The following is a 21,541-nucleotide window of genomic DNA, read 5'->3' on the forward strand; positions in this document are numbered from 1 at the left end:
AGACTACACAGGTCTCTTCAGGCGTGGTCTATGCCTGATGAAGAGACCTGAGTAGTCTCAAAAGCTTGCAATTTGTTACCATCCTTTCAGTTAGCCATTAAAAGGTATCAACCACTGAGGACTCTCAATTCTAAATATTTTACTATCCACTGGCTAACACGGTACCAAGATATATATCTTTCCTGTATCAAAATCGCTAGTGTGACTCCAGCCTCAAGGTGAGATTAGGCTGAAATTATGTCAGGAAATTCCATAAGCAGAGGATTTGGAGCTTGTTCCCTCACGATTCCACAATTTGGGAAAGCACGGAAGTAGTTAGACTTCAGTCCATGGAAATCCTGACCTAAATTGGGCATCCTATTGTTGGTGCACATTGTGGATTTGATGGGAAGGAGTTCTGGGACACTAGAGACCTCTGCTGCTGTTAACCTATTGATTGCTGATTATCCAATGTAATAGCCGATGCGTATATGGATGTGATCCTAACTTTTCGTTCTCCCGCAGCTGTTTGTGTCCTCCTGTCAATGCCTATATTTACGGAGACTGGGATATTTGGCCTCCATCTCCCATCTCCTCTGAATGTAAACATCAGCTTCTCCATCTTCCTTTACATTTATCTACTGATCTTAGTTTTAGGTAAGTTCTGTTTTTTATTTCTTGGGCTAATCACATGATTCTTCCGTTTATGACTAATGCAGGGTTTTTGCTCCATTTGTATACACATTTTACATATATTCTGCATTTTGATACTAATTAATGGAAAAGGGAGGTTATACGTAATATTTCATTAATTTTTTTATTTCTATAGTTAGCCCCACAAAGATCAAAAAGGCTATTGTGGGGTGGCATCATCATCACTATTTTTATTCTGTAATATTTTTACACTGTACTTGGCACAGATTTCACCTGAAACTGTGGCTGTACAGTGGTATTACAGTGACTGTTGTTGTGGCTGAGTCACCGGGATCACTATTCTGCACACAATGCTCTTACACTGCAGTCTCTGACAACATGGAACCGGATATTTGAATGTGCAATCGCTCAACAGCCAATGTCCAGTACTGGTCAAAAATTTGGACACACGTGTTCATAAAATGGTTTTCCTTGCATTTATTTTAATGTGCACGTTGTAAATTCAGGCTCAAAGCGGCAAAACCCCAAAATAATGCATATAGAAAGGTGTAGAGGAACACGTGAAGCAAACCAAAATGTATGTTTTACCTTAGATTTCTCAAAGCACCCCTATTTCTCTATCGCCTCTGATTGGGGGACACAGGAACCATGGGTGTATGCTGCTGCCACTAGGAGGCTGACACTATGCACACAAAAAGTTAGCTCCTCCTCTGAAGTGTGCACCCCACCGACTGGCATTATACTCTTCAGTTTAGCTTAAGGTACCGTCACACTTAGCGACGCTGCAGCGATACCGACAACGATCCGGATCGCTGCAGCGTCGCTGTTTGGTCGCTGGAGAGCTGTCACACAGACAGCTCTCCAGCGACCAACGATCCCGAGGTCCCCGGTAACCAGGGTAAACATCGGGTAACTAAGCGCAGTGCTGCGCTTAGTAACCCGCTGTTTACCCTGGTTACCAGCGTTAAAAAACAAACAGTACATACTTACATTCAGCTGTGTGTCCCTTGCAGTCTGGTTCCTGCACTGACTGCTGGCCGTAAAGTGAAAGTGAAAGCACAGCACAGCGGTGAGTCACACGGCGGTGACTCACCGCTGTGGCTGTGCTCTGCTTTCACTTTAAGGCCAGCAGTCAGTGCAGGAACCAGACGGCAAGGGACAGACAGCTGAATGTAAGTATGTACTGTTTGTTTTTTTACGCTGGTAACCAGGGTAAACAGCGGGTTACTAAGCGCGGCCCTGCGCTTAGTTACCCGATGTTTACCCTGGTTACCAGTGAAGACATCGCTGAATCGGTGTCACACACGCCGATTCAGCGATGTCTACGGGGAGTCCAGCGACGAAATAAAGTTCTGGACTTTCTTCCCCGACCAGCGACAGCACAGCAGGGGCCTGATCGCTGCTGCCTGTCACACTGGACGATATCGCTAGCAAGGACGCTGCAACGTCACGGATCGCTAGCGATATCGTCTAGTGTGACAGTACCTTTAGTGTCAGTAGGAGGTGGACACGGGTCTTTTATTAGACCCCTATCTACCTCAATGTGCGTCGTTTTTCTTTTAGGTTCTCCTGAGCAATACAGGGTGAACAGTCACACCTGTAGTCCCACTATGCGGACTATGAGTACGGCGTGTACTGCCACCCCGTATCCTCATAGATCCCTCAGCAGGACCAAGATCCTAGCACACAAGCGTGCTTAGAAGTCCGGTCCTGGCTCCGTCCCCCACCCACTCGCCCACCAGAGCCTGTCGGTTGGAGGAGACGAGGACGTCCATCAGCTCCTGGACGTCTCATTCCCCTCAGGTTAGTAACTGCGTGGGATGTTTAGGTGAGTATTTTCCCCTCCCATTCCCAGATCACTCGCAGTGTGGGGGAGAAGGGTCCCTTAGGAAATGCACAAATTTTACCTTCTTTTTTATTAGGGATCTTTGGGGCAGCCACACGGGCATAATCTTCGCGCGGCGGCCTTTTAGGCCGCGCTCCATTCTAGCTGCGGAAGTCTGGAGGGACACTGGATCTGCCCCCTTCTTCGGCGGCTGCAGTGCTCTCTCTGCAGCCGCACTGCTCTGTGGCCGTGGGGTCTTCACTTACATCGCGACAGCCTGACAGGCTGCCGCGCCGCTTCCCTCTGCGGCCGCACTGCTCGGCAGCCGCAATGTGTCCTGTGTCTGCGCGGTGGCCTTGGCAGACTGCCGCGCCGCTTAGTCCCTGCGGCGCACTGTTCCGGTGCCGCGGTTCTCTTTACCGGCGGCGCCGGCCTCTAACTTAGGTCCCGGCTTCGGCCGGGGCCTACTTCCGGCGCCGAGGCTCCGCCACTTCCGGTTTGCTCGGGCGGGCTTTTCTCCCACCCGACAACCTTCTCCCCGCTTTCTCCGCCCACCAGCGCCATCTTGGTGCTCCTGGGCACTCAGCAGGCTCCGCCCTCCCGACTTTGTGGCGCCACACATCACTGCTCCACCACCTTGCAGAGCGCGCAGTCTGGCGTTTTCCTGCGGTTCCTCTTCTTGATTTGCGGCAGGAGCTCATATCGCCTGCCTGTCTGAAGATTTCCCCTGAGGTCCACCACGCACGAACATCTTCCTTCACCTGGATTCCGTTTTCGTCTGCCGTGAGTAGCTCTGCACTGCAGACTGACACTCCTCTCTGCCCCCCTGTCTCCTAACCCTCTGGCATTTTCTTCAGGGACCCGTCAAAATGTCTACCTCTAAGGGAGGCTGCTCTCGTCCTCCTACTTCTTCCTCTTCTGCCTTAGTCAAGTACTTTGCATGTTCGTCTTGTGACTGCAAACTTCCCTCAGGTCAGTCCTCTCCACTCTGTCAGGCCTGCAGCAACCCGGTTGTTCCCACTGCCCAGGATCCCCCGGCCGATCCGCCCGAGAGTGATACCCCCACCCCAAGCTGGGCTTCCGCTCTGTCACAATTGGTGGCCGATCTAACACAGGTGTCTCAAACCCTGTTGTCCGTGCTGGATCGATTACCTCTGCAGACCCCCGCAGTAGCCAGCGGGTCGCAGGAGCCTCCGTCCGAGCCCTCCATTATAAGCCACAAAAGGTCCAGACAGGAACACCGGTCTGAGTCCTCTTCCCGCTCCATCTCACCACACGGTCTTTCCCTGCAGGCGGCTTCCTCCCGGTCCTCCTCCCTTGAGTCTGGTGAGGCGTTCTCTGATGCGCCCTCAGAGGATATTTCGGAGCTGGATTCTAACCAAATCGCTACCATGAGGGATATGATTCAGAATCTCATTAGAGCGATACATTAGACCTGTGGCATCAAGGATACCTCTACGGAACCCGCAGATCAGGCGGCTTCGTTTAGACAGTCTAAACCACCTTCCAAGTTTTTCGCTCCGCATCCTGAATTCGATAAGATCATGACCAGAGAAAGAGAGAACCCGACCAGACGTTTTCAGAGAGGAAAGCGTCTTGACGTTTTATATCCTTTTCCTCCAGATCTTACCGCAAATTGGACTGTCTCTCCCTCGGTGGATCCACCAGTCTCTAGACTATCCACCAACACGGTCCTCCCACTGTCCGGCGGAGCATCTCTAAAGGAGTCTAACGATAGGGTTATAGAATCCTTCGCGAAATCAGCCTTTGAAGCAGCTGCAGCTACTCTGTGCCCGGCCTTTGCTTCCACTTGGGTTTCAAAATCCATATCCAAATGGGCCAAACAGCTCTGTCGGGGCATCCTGGACGTGGCTCCTCCCGGACAGCTGGCGGAGCTTGCCGACCAGATTTCTCATGCGAGTGAATACCTGGTCTCCACCTCCCTGGACGCCGCGTCTTGTGCGGCTCAGGCATCCAGCAATGCTAGTGCCATCCGTCGGACCGTCTGGCTCAAGGCCTGGCAGGCGGATGTGTCTTCTAAAAAGTCTCTTACCAGCCTGCCTTTTCAGGGTTCACGACTTTTTGGTTCTAAACTAGACCAAATCATTAAGGACGCCACCGGGGGCACAAGTTCTCTTCTTCCCCAGTCCAAACCTCGTCGCCCTCCTCCTAGATGACAATTTCGGTCCTTTCAACCTTTTCGTCGCTTCGAGGCGTCCAACTCCTTTTACCAACAGCAACAGAGGCCACAGGCACATCAAGAGAAGAAGTCGGTGTCCTTTAGACCCACTCCTTCCTGGCATCCCCACTACTCTCAGGGTAGATCTTCCAGGTCCAGGACCGGAAGATCCACCTCCGCATGACTCGCGACAAGACCCTAGTCCTCTACCCTGGCTGGGCGACCGTCTCCTCTTTTTCAGGGACATTTGGATCTCCTCAGTAGAGGACGCATGGGTCAGGGAAGTTGTATCCTCGGGATACAAAATAGAGTTTGTTTCACAACCTCGGGATCGTTTCTTCAAATCCCGACCTCCAAGAGATCACGCTCTAATTCCCGATTTCTTTGCAGCCATCGCTTCTCTCCTCAAAGCCGGAGTGATCGTTCCCGTCCCAGAAAAAGAACGGTTCACAGATTTCTATTCAAACTTTTTTGTGGTGCCAAAAAAAGATGGCAAGGTTCGTCCCATTCTGGATCTCAAATTGTTGAACTGGAGAGTTCGTCTGAATCACTTCAGAATGGAATCCCTTCGTTCAGTAATTGCTTCCATGGAGGCTCAGGAATTTCTGTGTTCCATAGATATTCAGGACGCCTACCTCCATGTTCCGATATTCCCAGGACATCACCGATTCCTGTGCTTTGTGTTACTCCAGGAACACTTTCAGTTCGTCGCCCTGCCGTTCGTCCTCGCAACCGCTCCCAGGGTTTTCACGAAGATCATGACGGCACTGATAGCCATCTTGAGAGTCAGAGGCCTGGTCCTGTTTCCGTACCTTGACGACATCCTCATCAAGGCTCCGTCCTTTTCTCAGGCTCATGAAAATCTGTCCATCGTCCTCGACACCCTAGCCCTTTTCGGGTGGCTGGTCAACCGGAAGAAGTCCTGCCTTATTCCTTCCCAGCGCCTCGGTTTTCTGGGCATGCTCTTCGACACTCGTCAGACCAAAGTCTTCCTTCCCGAGGACAAGAGATCCATCCTTCGTCGGGACATACGCTTGCTCCTGGGTCCTCGGCCTCCCTTCTTCTGTTTGGCCATGAAGGTTCTGGGGAGGATGGTAACAACATTGAAAGCGATTCCCTTCGCCCAATTTCATTCGCGACCTCTTCAGCAAGCCATTCTGTCTCAGTGGGACAGATCTGTTTTCTCCCTGGATCGTCCGATCCGACTCTCTCTCCGGGTCAAACAGTCTCTCAACTGGTGGCTGGCGTCACCTCTCGTCTCCCAGGGCAGGTCCTTCCTTCCAGTTCACTGGCAAGTAGTGACAACGGATGCCAGCCTGCTCGGCTGGAGTGCGGTGTTTCGCCACCTGACTGTTCAGGGCCATTGGTCGGCGCAGGAGTCAACTCTGCCGATCAATGTTCTCGAGATTCGGGCCATTTTCCTGTCCCTTCGTCACTGGGAAAGGATTCTCAGGGGTCTTCCAATCCGAATCCAGACAGACAATGCCACGGCTGTGGCTTATGTCAACCATCAGGGGGGGGGGGACTCGGAGTTCCCTGGCAGAGGTATCCAAGATCCTCCTCTGGGCAGAGGCAACGGTTCCGGTGATATCCGCAGTGCATATCCCCGGCGTGTCCAATTGGGCCGCCGACTTCCTCAGCCGCGAGGGTCTTGCGGCAGGGGAATGGTCCTTGCATCGGGAGGTCATCCATCAGATTTGTCTTCGATGGGGGACTCCGGATGTGGACCTCACGGCATCCCGAATGAACAGGAAGGTTCCTCGGTTTGTCTCCAGATCGCGTGACCCTCTCGCAGTGGGCGTCGACGCTCTGGCCATTCCTTGGTCGCAGTTCGTACTGCCCTATCTGTTCCCACCTCTTCCCTTGCTTCCCAAGCTGTTGAAAAAGATCAAAGCGGAAGGGGTGCGGGTCATTCTGATCGCCCCGGATTGGCCCAGGTGAGCTTGGTTTTCGGATATCGTCAACCTTCTCGCGGACGCCCCCTGGTGCCTTCCAGACAGGCCCGATCTGCTATCTCAGGGTTCGATCTGCAACCCGAATTCTCGGTCGCTCAGTTTAACGGCATGGCTGTTGAGACCGCAGTTCTAAGAGCGTCCGGCCTTTCGGACCGGGTGATTCACACCATGATCCAGGCTCGGAAGCCTTCGTCTTCCAGGATCTACTATCGTACCTGGAAGGCTTGCTTCCATTGGTGTGAGTGCAACCGCGTCTCACCTATGTCTTTTTCCCTGCCTTCCATCTTGGCCTTCCTTCAGGCAGGGCTGGATTCGGGTTTCGCTCTCAGTTCCCTAAAGGGCCAAATTTCTGTGCTCTCTGTCCTTTTTCAGAAGACGTTATCTTCTCGGCTACAGGTTAAGACCTTTCTTCAAGGAGTAGCCCACGCTGTCCCGCCGTACAGGGCCCCGGTGGATTCATGGGATTTAAATCTTGTGCTGGACGTTCTGAGGGGTGCCCCCTTTGAGCCTCTCAGGGAGGTTTCCCTGTCCGTTCTATCTTGGAAGGTGGCCTTTCTTGTGGCCATCACTTCTATCCGCCGCGTTTCCGAGTTGGCGGCCCTTTCTTGCCGACCTCCTTTCTTGGTCATCCACCAGGACAAGGTGGTCCTCAGGCCTCCACCTTCCTTTTGCCCAGCTCCGACTCATAATCTGGAGCCATCGTTGAACAAGCTGGACCTCGTCAGGGCAGTGAGGATCTACCTGGATAGAACGTCCGCTTTCCGGAAGATGGATTCTCTTTTCGTCATTCTTGATGGCACGCGCAGAGGCCTGCTGACTTCCAGGGCGACTATTGCTCGCTGGATCAGAACGGTAATTTTGGAGTCTTACCGGGTCAAGAACAGAGTTCCCCCTCCTGGGATAAAGACTCACTCTGCCCGGGCAGTCGGCGCCTCCTGGGCGGTGCACCACAGGTCTTCCGCCGTACAGCTCTGCAAAGCAGCAACTTGGTCTTCCATCCACACGTTCGCCAAATTTTACAAGGTCCATACCTACGCTTTGGCAGACGCCAGCCTAGGCAGAAGGATCTTGCAGGTGGCAGTGGTGAGTCCTCTGACCTGATGGAAGTCTGTTTTTCCCAACTTAGGGACTGCTTTTGGACGTCCCATGGTTCCTGTGTCCCCCAATGAAAGGCGATAGAGAAAACAGGATTTTTGGTTGCTTATCGTAAAATCTGTTTCTCGGAGCCTCCATTGGGGGACATAGCGCCCTCCCATGTTAGTTTTCGCTGTTCTATGACTGTTCTCATGTTTACAGTTCTCATGTTTGTCGTTATGTTTCAACCTTACTGTTTTTCTCCTACTGCTTTTTCACTAACTGAAGAGTATAATCCCAGTCGGTGGGGTGTACACTACAGAGGAGGAGCTAACTTTTTTGGTGCATAGTGTCAGCCTCCTAGTGGCAGCATACACCCATGGTTCCTGTGTCCCCCAATGGAGGCTCCGAGAAACAGATTTTACAGTAAGCAACCAAAATCCTGTTTTCTCCTATGCCTCATTGGGGGACACAGGACCATGGGTGTTATGCTGCTTGCCACTAGGAGGACACTAAGTAAACACATAAAGAATTAACCCCTCCTCTGCAGTATACACCCCCTGACTGGCCAGTAATGACCCAGTTCTTGCTTAGTGTCTGTAGAAGGCACTTGGGTCTGTTTTCAGACCCCACCGTTTTTTATTTTCTGTAAATTTTTATTTTTTAATTAACGAAGTGAAGGGGGCGACGGATTCCTTTCTAGGGTCCGCTCTCCCCTGAACCATCAACAGGCGAGCACGGTGTGTATACCTCCCCGTACCTCTCCTGCGACGACTGGGGCACACCTAATCTACGTTAGGGCGACGGTTCCTATACGGTCCCGATCTCCCCCCTGTAAGATGGCGAGCACATGGGCTCTTATGTGCATCTCCCGGGCTCCACCGCAATCAAGCCCTCATCTCAGCGTCATGTAGTCCCCACAGTAGTCGTAAGTGCCCTGCAGCAGGCACAGCCGTAAGTCCCCTGCGGCAGGCACATATGAAGATGGACAGAGGCTCTCCATCCCCCGGCAAAGGGAGGATCGATTAAGCTTATTCCCTCGCAGTGGAGGCGGCATCTCTGCTCGGTGGCGGTGAGTAGTTACCTTCCTCACGCTGCCTGCGTGGGAAGGTGCGGTCCGGGTCCCTGGGGAGAGGTGCTGCTGGCTGGAAGCCAGCAACGATCAGTCGGCTCTACGTCGCTGCCCGCCGGCAGACTTTATAAATTTAGTCCCCGGCTTTTTCAGCCAGACTAGGCCGCAGTTGAAATCCCCGCCCACTACTCACCCACTACTAGTGAAAATGTGTGTAAATGGGTTAGTAACTGGCTTAGTGATAGAAAGCAGAGGGTGGTTATAAATGGTATAGTCTCTAACTGGGTCGCTGTGACCAGTGGGGTACCGCAGGGGTCAGTATTGGGACCTGTTCTCTTCAACATATTCATTAATGATCTGGTAGAAGGTTTACACAGTAAAATATCGATATTTGCAGATGATACAAAACTATGTAAAGCAGTTAATACAAGAGAAGATAGTATTCTGCTACAGATGGATCTGGATAAGTTGGAAACTTGGGCTGAAAGGTGGCAGATGAGGTTTAACAATGATAAATGTAAGGTTATACACATGGGAAGAAGGAATCAATGTCACCATTACACACTGAACGGGAAACCACTGGGTAAATCTGACAGGGAGAAGGACTTGGGGATCCTAGTTAATGATAAACTTACCTGGAGCAGCCAGTGCCAGGCAGCAGCTGCCAAGGCAAACAGGATCATGGGGTGCATTAAAAGAGGTCTGGATACACATGATGAGAGCATTATACTGCCTCTGTACAAATCCCTAGTTAGACCGCACATGGAGTACTGTGTCCAGTTTTGGGCACCGGTGCTCAGGAAGGATATAATGGAACTAGAGAGAGTACAAAGGAGGGCAACAAAATTAATAAAGGGGATGGGAGAACTACAATACCCAGATAGATTAGCGAAATTAGGATTATTTAGTCTAGAAAAAAGACGACTGAGGGGCGATCTAATAACCATGTATAAGTATATAAGGGGACAATACAAATATCTCGCTGAGGATCTGTTTATACCAAGGAAGGTGACGGGCACAAGGGGGCATTCTTTGCGTCTGGAGGAGAGAAGGTTTTTCCACCAACATAGAAGAGGATTCTTTACTGTTAGGGCAGTGAGAATCTGGAATTGCTTGCCTGAGGAGGTGGTGATGGCGAACTCAGTCGAGGGGTTCAAGAGAGGCCTGGATGTCTTCCTGGAGCAGAACAATATTGTATCATACAATTATTAGGTTCTGTAGAAGGACGTAGATCTGGGTATTTATTATGATAGAATATAGGCTGAACTGGATGGACAAATGTCTTTTTTCGGCCTTACTATGTTACTATGTTACTATGTTACTCAGGCGCTTCAACGCGAAGCTCTGAACGAGAAGAGCCCTGCAAATCTCAGGCGCCATCTTGGGACTCCACTTCTGCGGAGAAATCGGCTGAAAACGCTAGATCTTCTCTCTTCCTCCCTGGGGACACCAGCACAGGACCGTGGGTAAGCTGCTTCACACTAGAGGGAAAAGCTTAACCCCTTCTCTGCACCCATAGCCCTGCTATCGCAGTTTATTGTAGAGAATAGACATACACTATGTCTCAATCTAAGGAGGCAAAAAGGAGCAATAAAAAGCACACTGTATTTTTTACTTCATGTGCCACTTGCAATTCTGCTTAGCCACGTGCCCACAATACTCCTTTGTGCCAGAACTGTGACCCGGCCTGTGCGCAGCCGCCTTCTGCTTCCACCTCCAATGTCTCCACCGACCCCGCCGAGCCTAACCCTCCTGAGTGGGCCGCTTCCTTGTCACGGTCTATGGATTCTTTGGCCAAGGCACTGGACTCTTTCCCTAAGCCAGAACTCGACCGTGGCGGAATCTGGCACCGGTACGGGGCTGTCCGACCACAGGGGGCGTACTCTACTACGGGAATCTCGGGGTTCCAGGAAAAGAACCCATGCCTCGCCCCCCGTACACACTTGAGCTCAACTTCTCGCTCCCCTTCCTCCGAGGGTCGCAGCGTACATGAATACGAGTCGTAGGAATCTTTAACTCAAGACTCCTCGATCGGTCAGGAGACACTTGACTCCCTTATTGAGGCAGTCAACAAAACGCTAATGGTGGACGAGGAATCTGTATCCACTCAGGAATACGTCGTGTCTTTTAAAAAGACTAAACGCGTCGAAAAGATTTTTGCTAATCACCCTGAGTTTCAGGATATTGTCCAAAAACACAGGGAACACCCGGATAAGCGATAAGGCCATGGAAGCGAAATATCCTTTCTCCAAGGACCTAATGAAGGAGTTGTTTCTCTCTCCTTCTGTGGATCCTGCCGTATCGCGACTCGCATCCAAAACAATCCTATCGCTGTCCGACAGTTCATCAGTCAAAAACCCTTCTGACCGTCAAATTGACTACCTGGCTCGCTCAGTCTTTGAGGCCTCAGGAGCAGCACTCCTTCCATCTTTCGCTGCTACCTGGGTGGCTAATGCAATGGTTGCCTGGGCAGAGGTGTTAACCTCTACCGTCCACGACAGTAATCTCCCCCCAGAAGTGGCCAGACTCGCTAACCAGATAGCTCAGGCCGGAGACTTTGTAGTTAACGCTTCCATAGATGCGGCTAATTGCATAGCGCAAGCGGCTGCAAACGCAATCTCCATCAGGAGGGCCTTGTGGCTCCGGGAGTAGCGAGCAGATTCTGCTTCTAAAAAGTCGCTGACTTCTTTACCTTACCAAGCTGGTCGTTTATTTGGAGAGAAACTAGACCAAATAATTTCTGACGCTACCGGAGGGAAGAGTAAATTTCTTCCTCAGCAAAAACTTACCCGGCCCTTTCGGAATCAACAGTTTCGATTCCAGTCCTTTCGTAACAACTCCAGTTGGTCAATCCCCAGTTCTCATACAGACCTAACCGTTCCTGGAAACCCAGACCGAGACCTTCTGGCCCTAAGGCATCCGCATCCCTTAAACCTTCTACACAATGACTCGTCGACGTGTCCGGCGGACACCGACAAAGTAGGCGGGCGTCTTCTTTTGTTCCGTCAAAATTGACTCTCGGTAGTTCATGACGAGTGGGTCAGAGAGCTCGTGTCCTCCGGATGCAAAATCGAGTTTTCTTCCATTCCCCTCCCCCCCCAAAATCAAGAGCATCAGATCTTCAGGCCATACAGGTGCTTCGAAGGGACAGTGTCATCGTTCCGGTCCCTCGAGACCAAAGGTTCAGGGGGTTTTACTCGAATCTATTCGTGGTCCCAAAGAACCAAAGAAGGATGGGACTCTACGGCCCATACTGGACCTCAAGCTGTTAAACAAGTTCATACGGGTTCGACACTTCAGGATGGACTCACTCCGTTCCGTTGTCACGTCCCTGGAAAAAGGAGAGTTCCTTGCATCTATAGACATCAAGGATGCTTATCTCCACATCCCAATTTTTCCCTCTCATCAGCAGTTCCTGCGTTTCGCAGTCCAGGATGAACACTTCCATTTGTGGCCTTGCCCTTCGGACTCGCCACTGCCCCCAGAGTTTTCACGAAGATCATGGCAGCTGTCATGGCCATTCTTCACGCTCGGGAGCGGTAGTTCTTCCGTATCTGGACGACCTATTAATCAAGGGTCCGTCCCATTCTGCCTGCGAGGAGTCTGTAAGTATCATCGTGGATTCTCTTTCTCGCCTGGGTTGGAAAATCAACTTTGAGAAATCATCTCCAGTGCTGGCTCAGCAAATCTTCTTCCTGGGCATGATTCTGGACTCTTCCCGCGGGTTAGTCATTCTCCCTCCAGAGGTCTTGTCCTTACAACAGGGAGATCGCAAGCTCTCCCGCCCAGTCCTTCACTTCACGATGCGCATCCTCGGGAAAATGGTTGCGGCGATGGAAGCCGTTCCGTTTGCGCAGTTCCATCTCCGTCCCCTGCAACAGGCACTGCTGTTAGCCTGGGACAGGAGTCTGTTTTCCCTCGACCGTCATTTTCGTCTGTCCCCACAGGTCAGGCAGACCCTCAGGTGGTGGACGCTACAGTCCTTCCTGAACCAAGGGAAGTCCTTTCTCCCAGTGCGCTGGTTAGTGGTGACCACCGATGCCAGCCTTTTGGGCTGGGGCGCAGTTTTCAATCACCACACGGCACAGGGTTGTTGGTCCACGCAAGAGTCGCGTCTCCCAATCAATGTCTTGGAAATTCGAGCGATCACACTTGCCTTATGCAATTTTCACCGCCTTCTCGCAGGCCATCCCATCAGAATCCAATCCAACAATGCCACGGCGGTGGCGTTTATCAACCGGCAAGAGGGAACCCGCAGCAGCGCGGCCATGCGGGAAGTCACCCACATTCTATGCTGGGCCGAGACCAATCATTCGCTCATCTCGGCGATGCACATACCGGGTGTGGAGAATTGGGAAGCGGACTTCCTCAATCGCCAAGGTCTTGCGTCGGGCGAGTGGTGCCTCCATCCGGAAGTCTTCCAGCAGATTTGTCTTCGCTGGGGGACGCCGGATGTGGATCTCATGGCCTCAAGGCTAATCAACCAGAATCCCCAGTTCATTGCTCGATCCCGCGATTTTTGCGCCATCGGAGCAGATGCTCTGGTTGTGTCGTGGCATCGGTTCCAGCTGCCGTACATATTTCCTCCTCTTCCTCTGCTCCCGGGGGTCATCAAGAAGATCAGGGCAGAGGGGAGACCGGTGATCCTTGTTGCGCCGGACTGGCCGCTCCGTGCATGGTACACGGAACTCGTCCAGATGGTCGCCGACGTCCCCTGGCGGCTTCCAGATCGCATGGATCTGCTCTCACAGGACCCGATTTGCCACCAGAACTCTGGGGCCCTGTCTTTGACGGCGTGGCTGTTGGATCCTGGATTTTAGCCCAAGCCAGATTCTCTCCAGGGGTTTCTTCTACCATGATTCATGCTAGGAAACCCGCATCCATGCGCATTTATCATCACACCTGGTGCACTTTCTTTTCGTGGTGCAATGCGCATGTACGTTCTCCTCTGGTGTTATCCATTCCGTCCATTCTGGAGTTCCTCCAATCAGGTTTAGAGTCAGGCCTTGCCCTAGGTTCACTCAAGGGATAAGTGTCCGCATTGTCAGTTCTATTCCAACGAAAGATCGCTTCCAGACTGCCGGTTAAGACGTTCATCCAAAGAGTCTCCCAGGTGGTCCCTCCCTATAGAATGCCATTGGCTTCATGGGATCTCAACTTGGTTCTCGGAGTTCTTTAGGAGGCCCCTTTCGAACCATTGCAGGACATCTCTCTGACCCTCCTTTCATGGAAGGTGGTCTTTCTAGTGGTGATTACATCAATCAGGCGAGTCTCTGAGTTGGTGGTTCTTTCTTGCCGACCCCCTTTTCTGATTTTTCACCCAGACAAGGCAGTTTTGAGGACTTCTCCCTCTTTCCTACCTAAAGTCATTTCCTCTTTTCACCTAAATGAGGACATTGTCTTGCCGTCATTCTGTCCGGCACCAACCCATCGTATCGAGAAAGCTCTCCATTCTCTTTATGTAGTTAGGGCTCTTCCTACATATCTCGGACGGCTCCCTTCCGTAAGTCGGACGTCCTCTTCGCGCTTCCGGAGGGACATAGGAAAGGTCTAGCCGCCTCAAAGGCCACTCTAGCCAGGTGGATTCGCTCAACTATCCAGGAATCCTACCGCGTCAGGAACACTCCTGTCCTAGCAGGGATTAAGGCGCATTCGACTCGGTCAGTCGGTGCCTCTTGGGCCATTCGGCACCAGGCTTCAGCACAACAGCTTTGCAAAGCTGTGACTTGGTCCAGTCTGCATACTTTTACGAATCAAGTTCATACCCCAACTTCGGCAGACGCTGCCCTTGGCAGGCGCATTCTGCAGACAGTGGTACTTCAGTAAGCCAGTGGTACATGGGGTTTTAGCAGTGCAATTGCTCCCCACCCAGGGACTGCTTTAGGACGTCCCATGGTCCTGTGTCCCCCAATGAGGCATAGGAGAAAAGGAGATTTTTGTGTACTCACCGTAAAATCTTTTTCTCCGAGCCAATCATTGGGGGCACAGCATGTTGTTGTTTGTTCCTCGGTTTTGACATAGTTTACTTGTCTTGTTTTTTTTATACTCCTAATGCTTTACTACCGAACTGGGTCATTACTGGTCAGTCAGGGGGTGTATACTGCAGAGGAGGAGTTAATTCTTTATGTGTTTACTTAGTGTCCTCCTAGTGGCAAGCAGCATAACACCCATGGTCCTGTGTCCCCCAATGATTGGCTCGGAGAAAAAGATTTAACGGTGAGTACACAAGTCTCCTTTTTACTCTGACAGCATTGCAACCCCTTTGTATTCACTCAAGCAGTTTCACCTGAAAGTCATCTAGAATATATTTCCAATAGTCTGGAAGTACAGTCCTTCTCAGAGGTGATGAGTGCTTTTTGGCTGCTTTACCTTCACTTTGTGGTCCAACTTATCCCAAACCATCTCTATTGGGTTGACATCGGGTGATTGTAAAGGCCATGTCATCTGATGCAACACTCCATCCCTCTATTTAGTCAGATAGCCTAGTGGTGTGCTTTGGGTCATTGGGGTAACAACATTTGTGTTGCAACAGGACAAAGGGTAAACCAGATGGTATGGCATGTATGTGCAGAATGCTGTGGAAGCCATTCTGAGAATGTGTGTTTTGAATCCCAAATTTTAACTCATCAGACTACAGTGCAGATTTCCACTGATTTAGTTTCAATTCCTTGTGTTGCTTGGCTAAAACAAGTCTCTTGCTGTTTGCGGTTTTCAATAGTGGCTTCTTTGCAGCAATTTGACCATAAAGCCATACTTACTGTGGTTTCTGGATAGTTGATGTTGAGGTATCTGCTGTTATCTAATGTACAGTCAATTTGCAGTTATGTAACTTTGATGAACTTATCCTCTGCAGCAGAGATATTTCTTGGTCTTCCTTTCCTGGGGCAGATCTCATGAAAGCCAGTTTTATCAAAGTGATAGTTGTTTTTTTCATGACTGCACTTAAAGGTCGGTTAAACCAAAACAAAAAATTGCTACTATCTTGATAATATATCTTAAATGTGCACATTCCAATAAGAACAAGGAAAATCATTGCATGAACAGGTGTGTCCAAACTTTTTGACCATTACTGTAAATAGTACCATGGCACAGCTTTAAAAAGCCATCCACCTGTTTAACCAAATGTTATGCGTAAAGGGCGGACACAAATTATAATTGCGGACCATCCACACGTCTCCTGACCTGAACTTAAGATCTTCTTATAAGACTGTTTAGACTCAAGAAACCCATATGCCAGTCTGAAAATCACAGACCATATGGGGACTATGACATTTGGAGCTGTGAGGCCAGCCTTAAGATGAAAGATACAAATTTAAGTCAAAGGCGTAAAGCTAAGCAGTGGTTACCATCTACTGATTTCAGTTCAATTTTGTATGCTGAGTCAGCTATACTGCACATGTACTGTATAGTTATGGAGGGAATTTTTCTCACACGTAGGTTAATTTTAATCTATATATATATATATATATGCAAATTGCCTCTTCAGAGAGGAAGAGGACTAGAACTCTAGTGCCACCTATTGGAAGTAGCAATCCTAACAGTCAATGCTACTTCCAATAGGTGGCACTAGAGTTGTAGTCCTCTTCCTCTCTGAAGAGGCAATTTGTATATTTCCCAGAGGAGTATTGTGGCCTTAAGTCTCCTCATCTCGACATGCTTAACATGTCACTCTCCTCAAGGAGAAACGATACTTCTTGAATCTATATATATGAAACTCAAAATTTGTAGTAGCCCGCTCTATACAAATCCACAGTTCTCGTCCGATTAGGGTGATATTTGACACTCCCCCTATCCACCCACAGGAGCAAAATATTGCACATGTTAAATCTCGCTAGCGTCACCCTGTCATGAGATTGGGGTCCCCGAAGTTAGGCCCTATATATATAATGGAGAAATATGAAGGTGAAAGTAAAAGTGCTGAGGGGTAAACAGTTGTGACTGACAGGGGCGGATTATAGCGACGGCGCTAAAGAGGCCCCACCACCACACACAAACATTTCACAAACACCATACAAACATCACAGACAGCACACATACTTCACTGAAACTGCTGAGGTAAAGTGAAAGCTGAGTTCTAATTGGTTGCTATGGGCAGCTAGACAAGTCTGCCTGTGAGGTGGACTCAGATGTGAGCTCCTTCAGGTCATAGTAATCCTATGTGAGGGCTGCTTTGTATTTACTGTTCATCCTATTACATCTCTTATCAGTGTCGGGTGAATACTAAAGGTTCATAATACTAAAGGTACCGTCACACTCAGCAACTTTGCAATGAGAACGACAACGATCCGTGACATTGCAGCATCCTGGATAGCGATCTCGTTGTGTTTGACACGCAGCAGCGATCAGGATCCCGCTGTGCCATCGCTGGTCGGAGCTAGAAGTCCAGAACTTTATTTGGTCGTCAGGTCGGCGTGTATCGTCATGTTTGACAGCAAAAGCAACGACGCCAGCAATGTTTTACATGGAGCTAACAACCAGCGAAAACGATAAGTGAGTCGCCGTTACGTCACTGGATCGCTCCTGCATCGTTCTTGAGTTGCTGTGTTTGACATCTCTACAGCGACCTAAACAGCGACGCTCCAGCGATCTAGTTTAGGTCGGCTCGTTGTCTATATCGCTGCAGCGTCGCTGAGTGTGACGGTACCTTAAGGACTGTTTTTTAAAATGCCACCCAAAAAACGACCATCTATTGGGCAAGTTCACCCAAAAGCTAAGAAAGCAAAATTGTGTCAAACGGATGAGACAGGCTAAATGTAAGGCAGCTGAGACATCAGAGCAACGGAAATGTCGTCTTCACAAGAATCGGATAAGGCAGGCTGAAGTAAGGAATATGGAAACATCTGAACAAAAGGATGAATGTTGTGAAAAGATGTAGGCAGGCTGATTTGAGTTTGGAAGCATTTCACTACAACCCAATTCAAGACTATCTGTCACATCAGAAAGTCATAATTGGCAAAATGGCCATAATATGCAAACATTGTCAAGCAAAGAAGTTTAACTTGGAATCGCCTGGTGCTTCTCAAATGGCAAAGTCAGTTTGCCACCTTTAGATCTACCTCATGAACCACTACTTTCATACATGTCAGGAACAACTCCCGAGTCCAAGCATTTTCTGCCAAATATTAGGAGATGCCATTCATCTTTCCAGATGACGTCCTTTGGTACGATAGCTGTACTCCAGGAAGCAGAATTTATGCCATGTTTTAAAGTCCAGGGACAAATATATCCCAAAATCGGTTCAATACTTCCTGTAGCAAAAGAAGATCCAAAGTTTTTACAAATGTATTTTTTGGGAGACGAACAAATGCAATCTGATAGACATTGTGAAGCTATACTTGAGACAAAAAAAGAGATTGTGTTGAATTCACAAAGATTTTTCCATCAGAACAATCAGTAAACCTTTTCAAAATAGCCTTAGAAAGAATGCCAAGTGATGAATATCAAGTTGTAATAAGAGCAGACAAGATACCGGTTGGGGAGCATGAAAGGCGATTTAATTCTCCCACTGTTAACGAAGTAGCTATTGGTTGGACAGGACTTTCAAAGCCGAGATATAATTATTCAGCGACGATGCGACAATCTTCAACGTATTGCAGAAACACATAGATCATATGGTGCTCTGCAATATCCTATAATATTTTGGAATGTCCAAGATGGCTATCACTTTAATCTAACACAGACTGATCCCAAGACTGCTAGGCCAACCAATAAAAAAATATCGGCTATGGACTTTTATGCCTACCAAATATTGATCAGACATGGGTCTTCTAACCACATTTTACAATGTAGGCAACTTTTTCATCAATTTATAATTGATATGTATGCCAAGGTGGAAAGTGAGCGTCTTTTATACATACAATTGAACCAACAAAAACTTAGAGTGGATGAATACATTCATTTAAGGGATGCTGTTGCTAATGATGGCAACGTGGATGACATTGGGCGTATGTTTATTTTACCAGCTACATTTACTGGAAGTCCCAGACATATGCATGAGTATGCTCAGGATGCCATGACATATGTTCGGATATATGGTCGTCCTGATTTTTTATTACAGTTACATGTAATCCAACTTGGCCAGAGATAAGGGAAGAGCTTCTGAATGGTAAAGGCCCCTCTGATCGACATGATTTAACAGCAAGGGTTTTTAAACAAAAACTGATCAAGCTCATGGATGTAATTACAAAGTGTTACATTTTTGGTGAAAGTCAGTGTTCGCTGTATTGAATTGAGTGGCAAATTAGAGGTCTTCCACATGCTCATTTACTGATATGGCTAAAGGATAAGATACGCCCTGATCAAATTGACAGTGTTATTTCTGCTGAGCGTACAAATCCAGATGAGGACCCGGTACTTATTGAAACTATTGGTAAAAATATGATCCATGGCCCATGTGGGCCACTTAACCCAAGATCGCCATGTATGAAGGAAGGAAAATGTACTAAAAAGTATCCTCGCAACTTGATTGTAGAAACACAAACAGGAGATGATGGTTATCCTCTTTACAGAAGACTGAAACCTGAACAGGGAGGATATACAGTACTGCAACAATCAGATTAAAAAGGGTTAAACAAAACACAGATATTGAAATAGATAATCGATGGGTTGTACCTTACTCTCCACTGCTTTCAAAAATGTTTGAGGCACACATTAGTGTAGAATATTGTAACTGTTAAGTCAATTAAATACATTTGCAATTATGTTAACAAGGGCAGTGATATGGCAGTTTTCCAACTAGAGAATCCAAAACGTACATCTGATGAGATTATGCTGTATCAGATGGGAAGGTACAGTGGGGCAAAAAAGTATTTAGTCAGTCAGCAATAGTGCAAGTTCCACCACTTAAAAAGATGAGAGGCGTCTGTAATTTACATCATAGGTAGACCTCAACTATGGGAGACAAACTGAGAAAAAAAAATCGAGAAAATCACATTGTCTGTTTTTTTAACAATTTATTTGCATATTATGATGGAAAATAAGTATTTGGTCAGAAACAAAATTTCATCTCAATACTTTGTAATGTATCCTTTGTTGGCAATGACAGAGGTCAAACGTTTTCTGTAAGTCTTCACAAGGTTGCCACACACTGTTGTTGGTATGTTGGCCCATTCCTCCATGCAGATCTCCTCTAGAGCAGTGATGTTTTTGGCTTTTCGCTTGGCAACACGGACTTTCAACTCCCTCCAAAGGTTTTCTATAGGGTTGAGATCTGGAGACTGGCTAGGCCACTCCAGGACCTTGAAATGCTTCTTACGAAGCCACTCCTTCGTTGCCCTGGCGGTGTGCTTTGGATCATTGTCATGTTGAAAGACCCAGCCACGTTTCATCTTCAATGCCCTTGCTGATGGAAGGAGGTTTGCACTCAAAATCTCACGATACATGGCCCCATTCATTCTTTCATGTACCCGGATCAGTCGTCCTGGCCCCTTTGCAGAGAAACAGCCACAAAACATGATGTTTCCACCACCATGCTTTACAGTAGGTATGGTGTTTGATGGATGCAACTCAGTATTCTTTTTCCTCCAAACACGACAAGTTGTGTTTCTACCAAACAGTTCCAGTTTGGTTTCATCAGACCATAGGACATTCTCCCAAAACTCCTCTGGATCATCCAAATGCTCTCTAGCAAACTTCAGACGGGCCCGGACATGTACTGGCTTAAGCAGTGGGACACGTCTGGCACTGCAGGATCTGAGTCCATGGTGGCGTAGTGTGTTACTTATGGTAGGCCTTGTTACATTGGTCCCAGCTCTCTGCAGTTCATTCACTAGGTCCCCCCGCGTGGTTCTGGGATTTTTGCTCACCGTTCTTGTGATCATTCTGACCCCACGGGGTGGGATTTTGCGTGGAGCCCCAGATCGAGGGAGATTATCAGTGGTCTTGTATGTCTTCCATTTTCTAATTATTGCTCCCACTGTTGATTTCTTCACTCCAAGCTGGTTGGCTATTGCAGATTCAGTCTTCCCAGCCTGGTGCAGGGCTACAATTTTGTTTCTGGTGTCCTTTGACAGCTCTTTGGTCTTCACCATAGTGGAGTTTGGAGTCAGACTATTTGAGGGTGTGCACAGGTATCTTTTTATACTGATAACAAGTTTAAACAGGTGCCATTACTACAGGTAATGAGTGGAGGAAAGAGGAGACTCTTAAAGAAGAAGTTACAGGTCTGTGAAAGCCAGAAATCTTGATCGTTTCTGACCAAATACTTATTTTCCACCATAATATGCAAAAAAAATGATAAAAAAACAGACAATGTTATTTTTGGGATTTTTTTTTCTCAGTTTGTCTCCCATAGTTGAGGTCTACCTATGATGTAAATTACAGACGCCTCTCATCTTTTTAAGTGGTGGAACTTGCACTATTGCTGACTGACTAAATACATTTTTGCCCCACTGTATATACCGTATTTTTCTGACCATAAGATGCACTTTTTTTCCTCCAAATCTGGGAGGAAAGTGGGAGCGTCTTATGGTAGGGATGTAACGTGGGGAGGGAGCAGCGTCTTATGGTAGGGATGTAACGTGGGGAGGGAGCAGCGGCAAGTGGGATCGCACTGGGATCCGACTCGCAGGAGGCAGAAAAATGTCCCCACCGCTGGGCTGCAGGAATCAGAGCTGGGGAAACCATGTGGTCCCGATTGATTAAAGTGTCTTTTAAAAGAACCAAGCGATCTCATAGGGTGTTCGCCTCTCATCCTGACTTTATAGACATAGTCCGGCGACACAGGGAGCGACCGGATAAGCGCTTTACAGGAAAAAAGTCCCTGGAAACAAAGTATCCCTTTTCCGCAGATATTGTCAAAGATT

The 21,541-nt window shown here is 48.5% G+C and overlaps 1 protein-coding gene across 1 annotated transcript in view; it reads left to right on the forward strand.

Moving 5' to 3' along the window:
- The window catches only part of HACD3 (3-hydroxyacyl-CoA dehydratase 3), an 82,162-nt gene that overhangs the window by 46,455 nt on the left and 14,166 nt on the right, over positions 1-21,541 (forward strand). Inside the window, exon 10 of the mRNA XM_069766364.1 lies at positions 505-636. Within this exon, the coding sequence (XP_069622465.1) occupies positions 505-636 (132 nt within the window). The remainder of the gene's footprint in view (positions 1-504; positions 637-21,541) is intronic.

Source organism: Ranitomeya imitator, chromosome 4, assembly GCF_032444005.1.
Source record: "Ranitomeya imitator isolate aRanImi1 chromosome 4, aRanImi1.pri, whole genome shotgun sequence".
Classification (NCBI taxonomy): domain Eukaryota; kingdom Metazoa; phylum Chordata; class Amphibia; order Anura; family Dendrobatidae; genus Ranitomeya; species Ranitomeya imitator.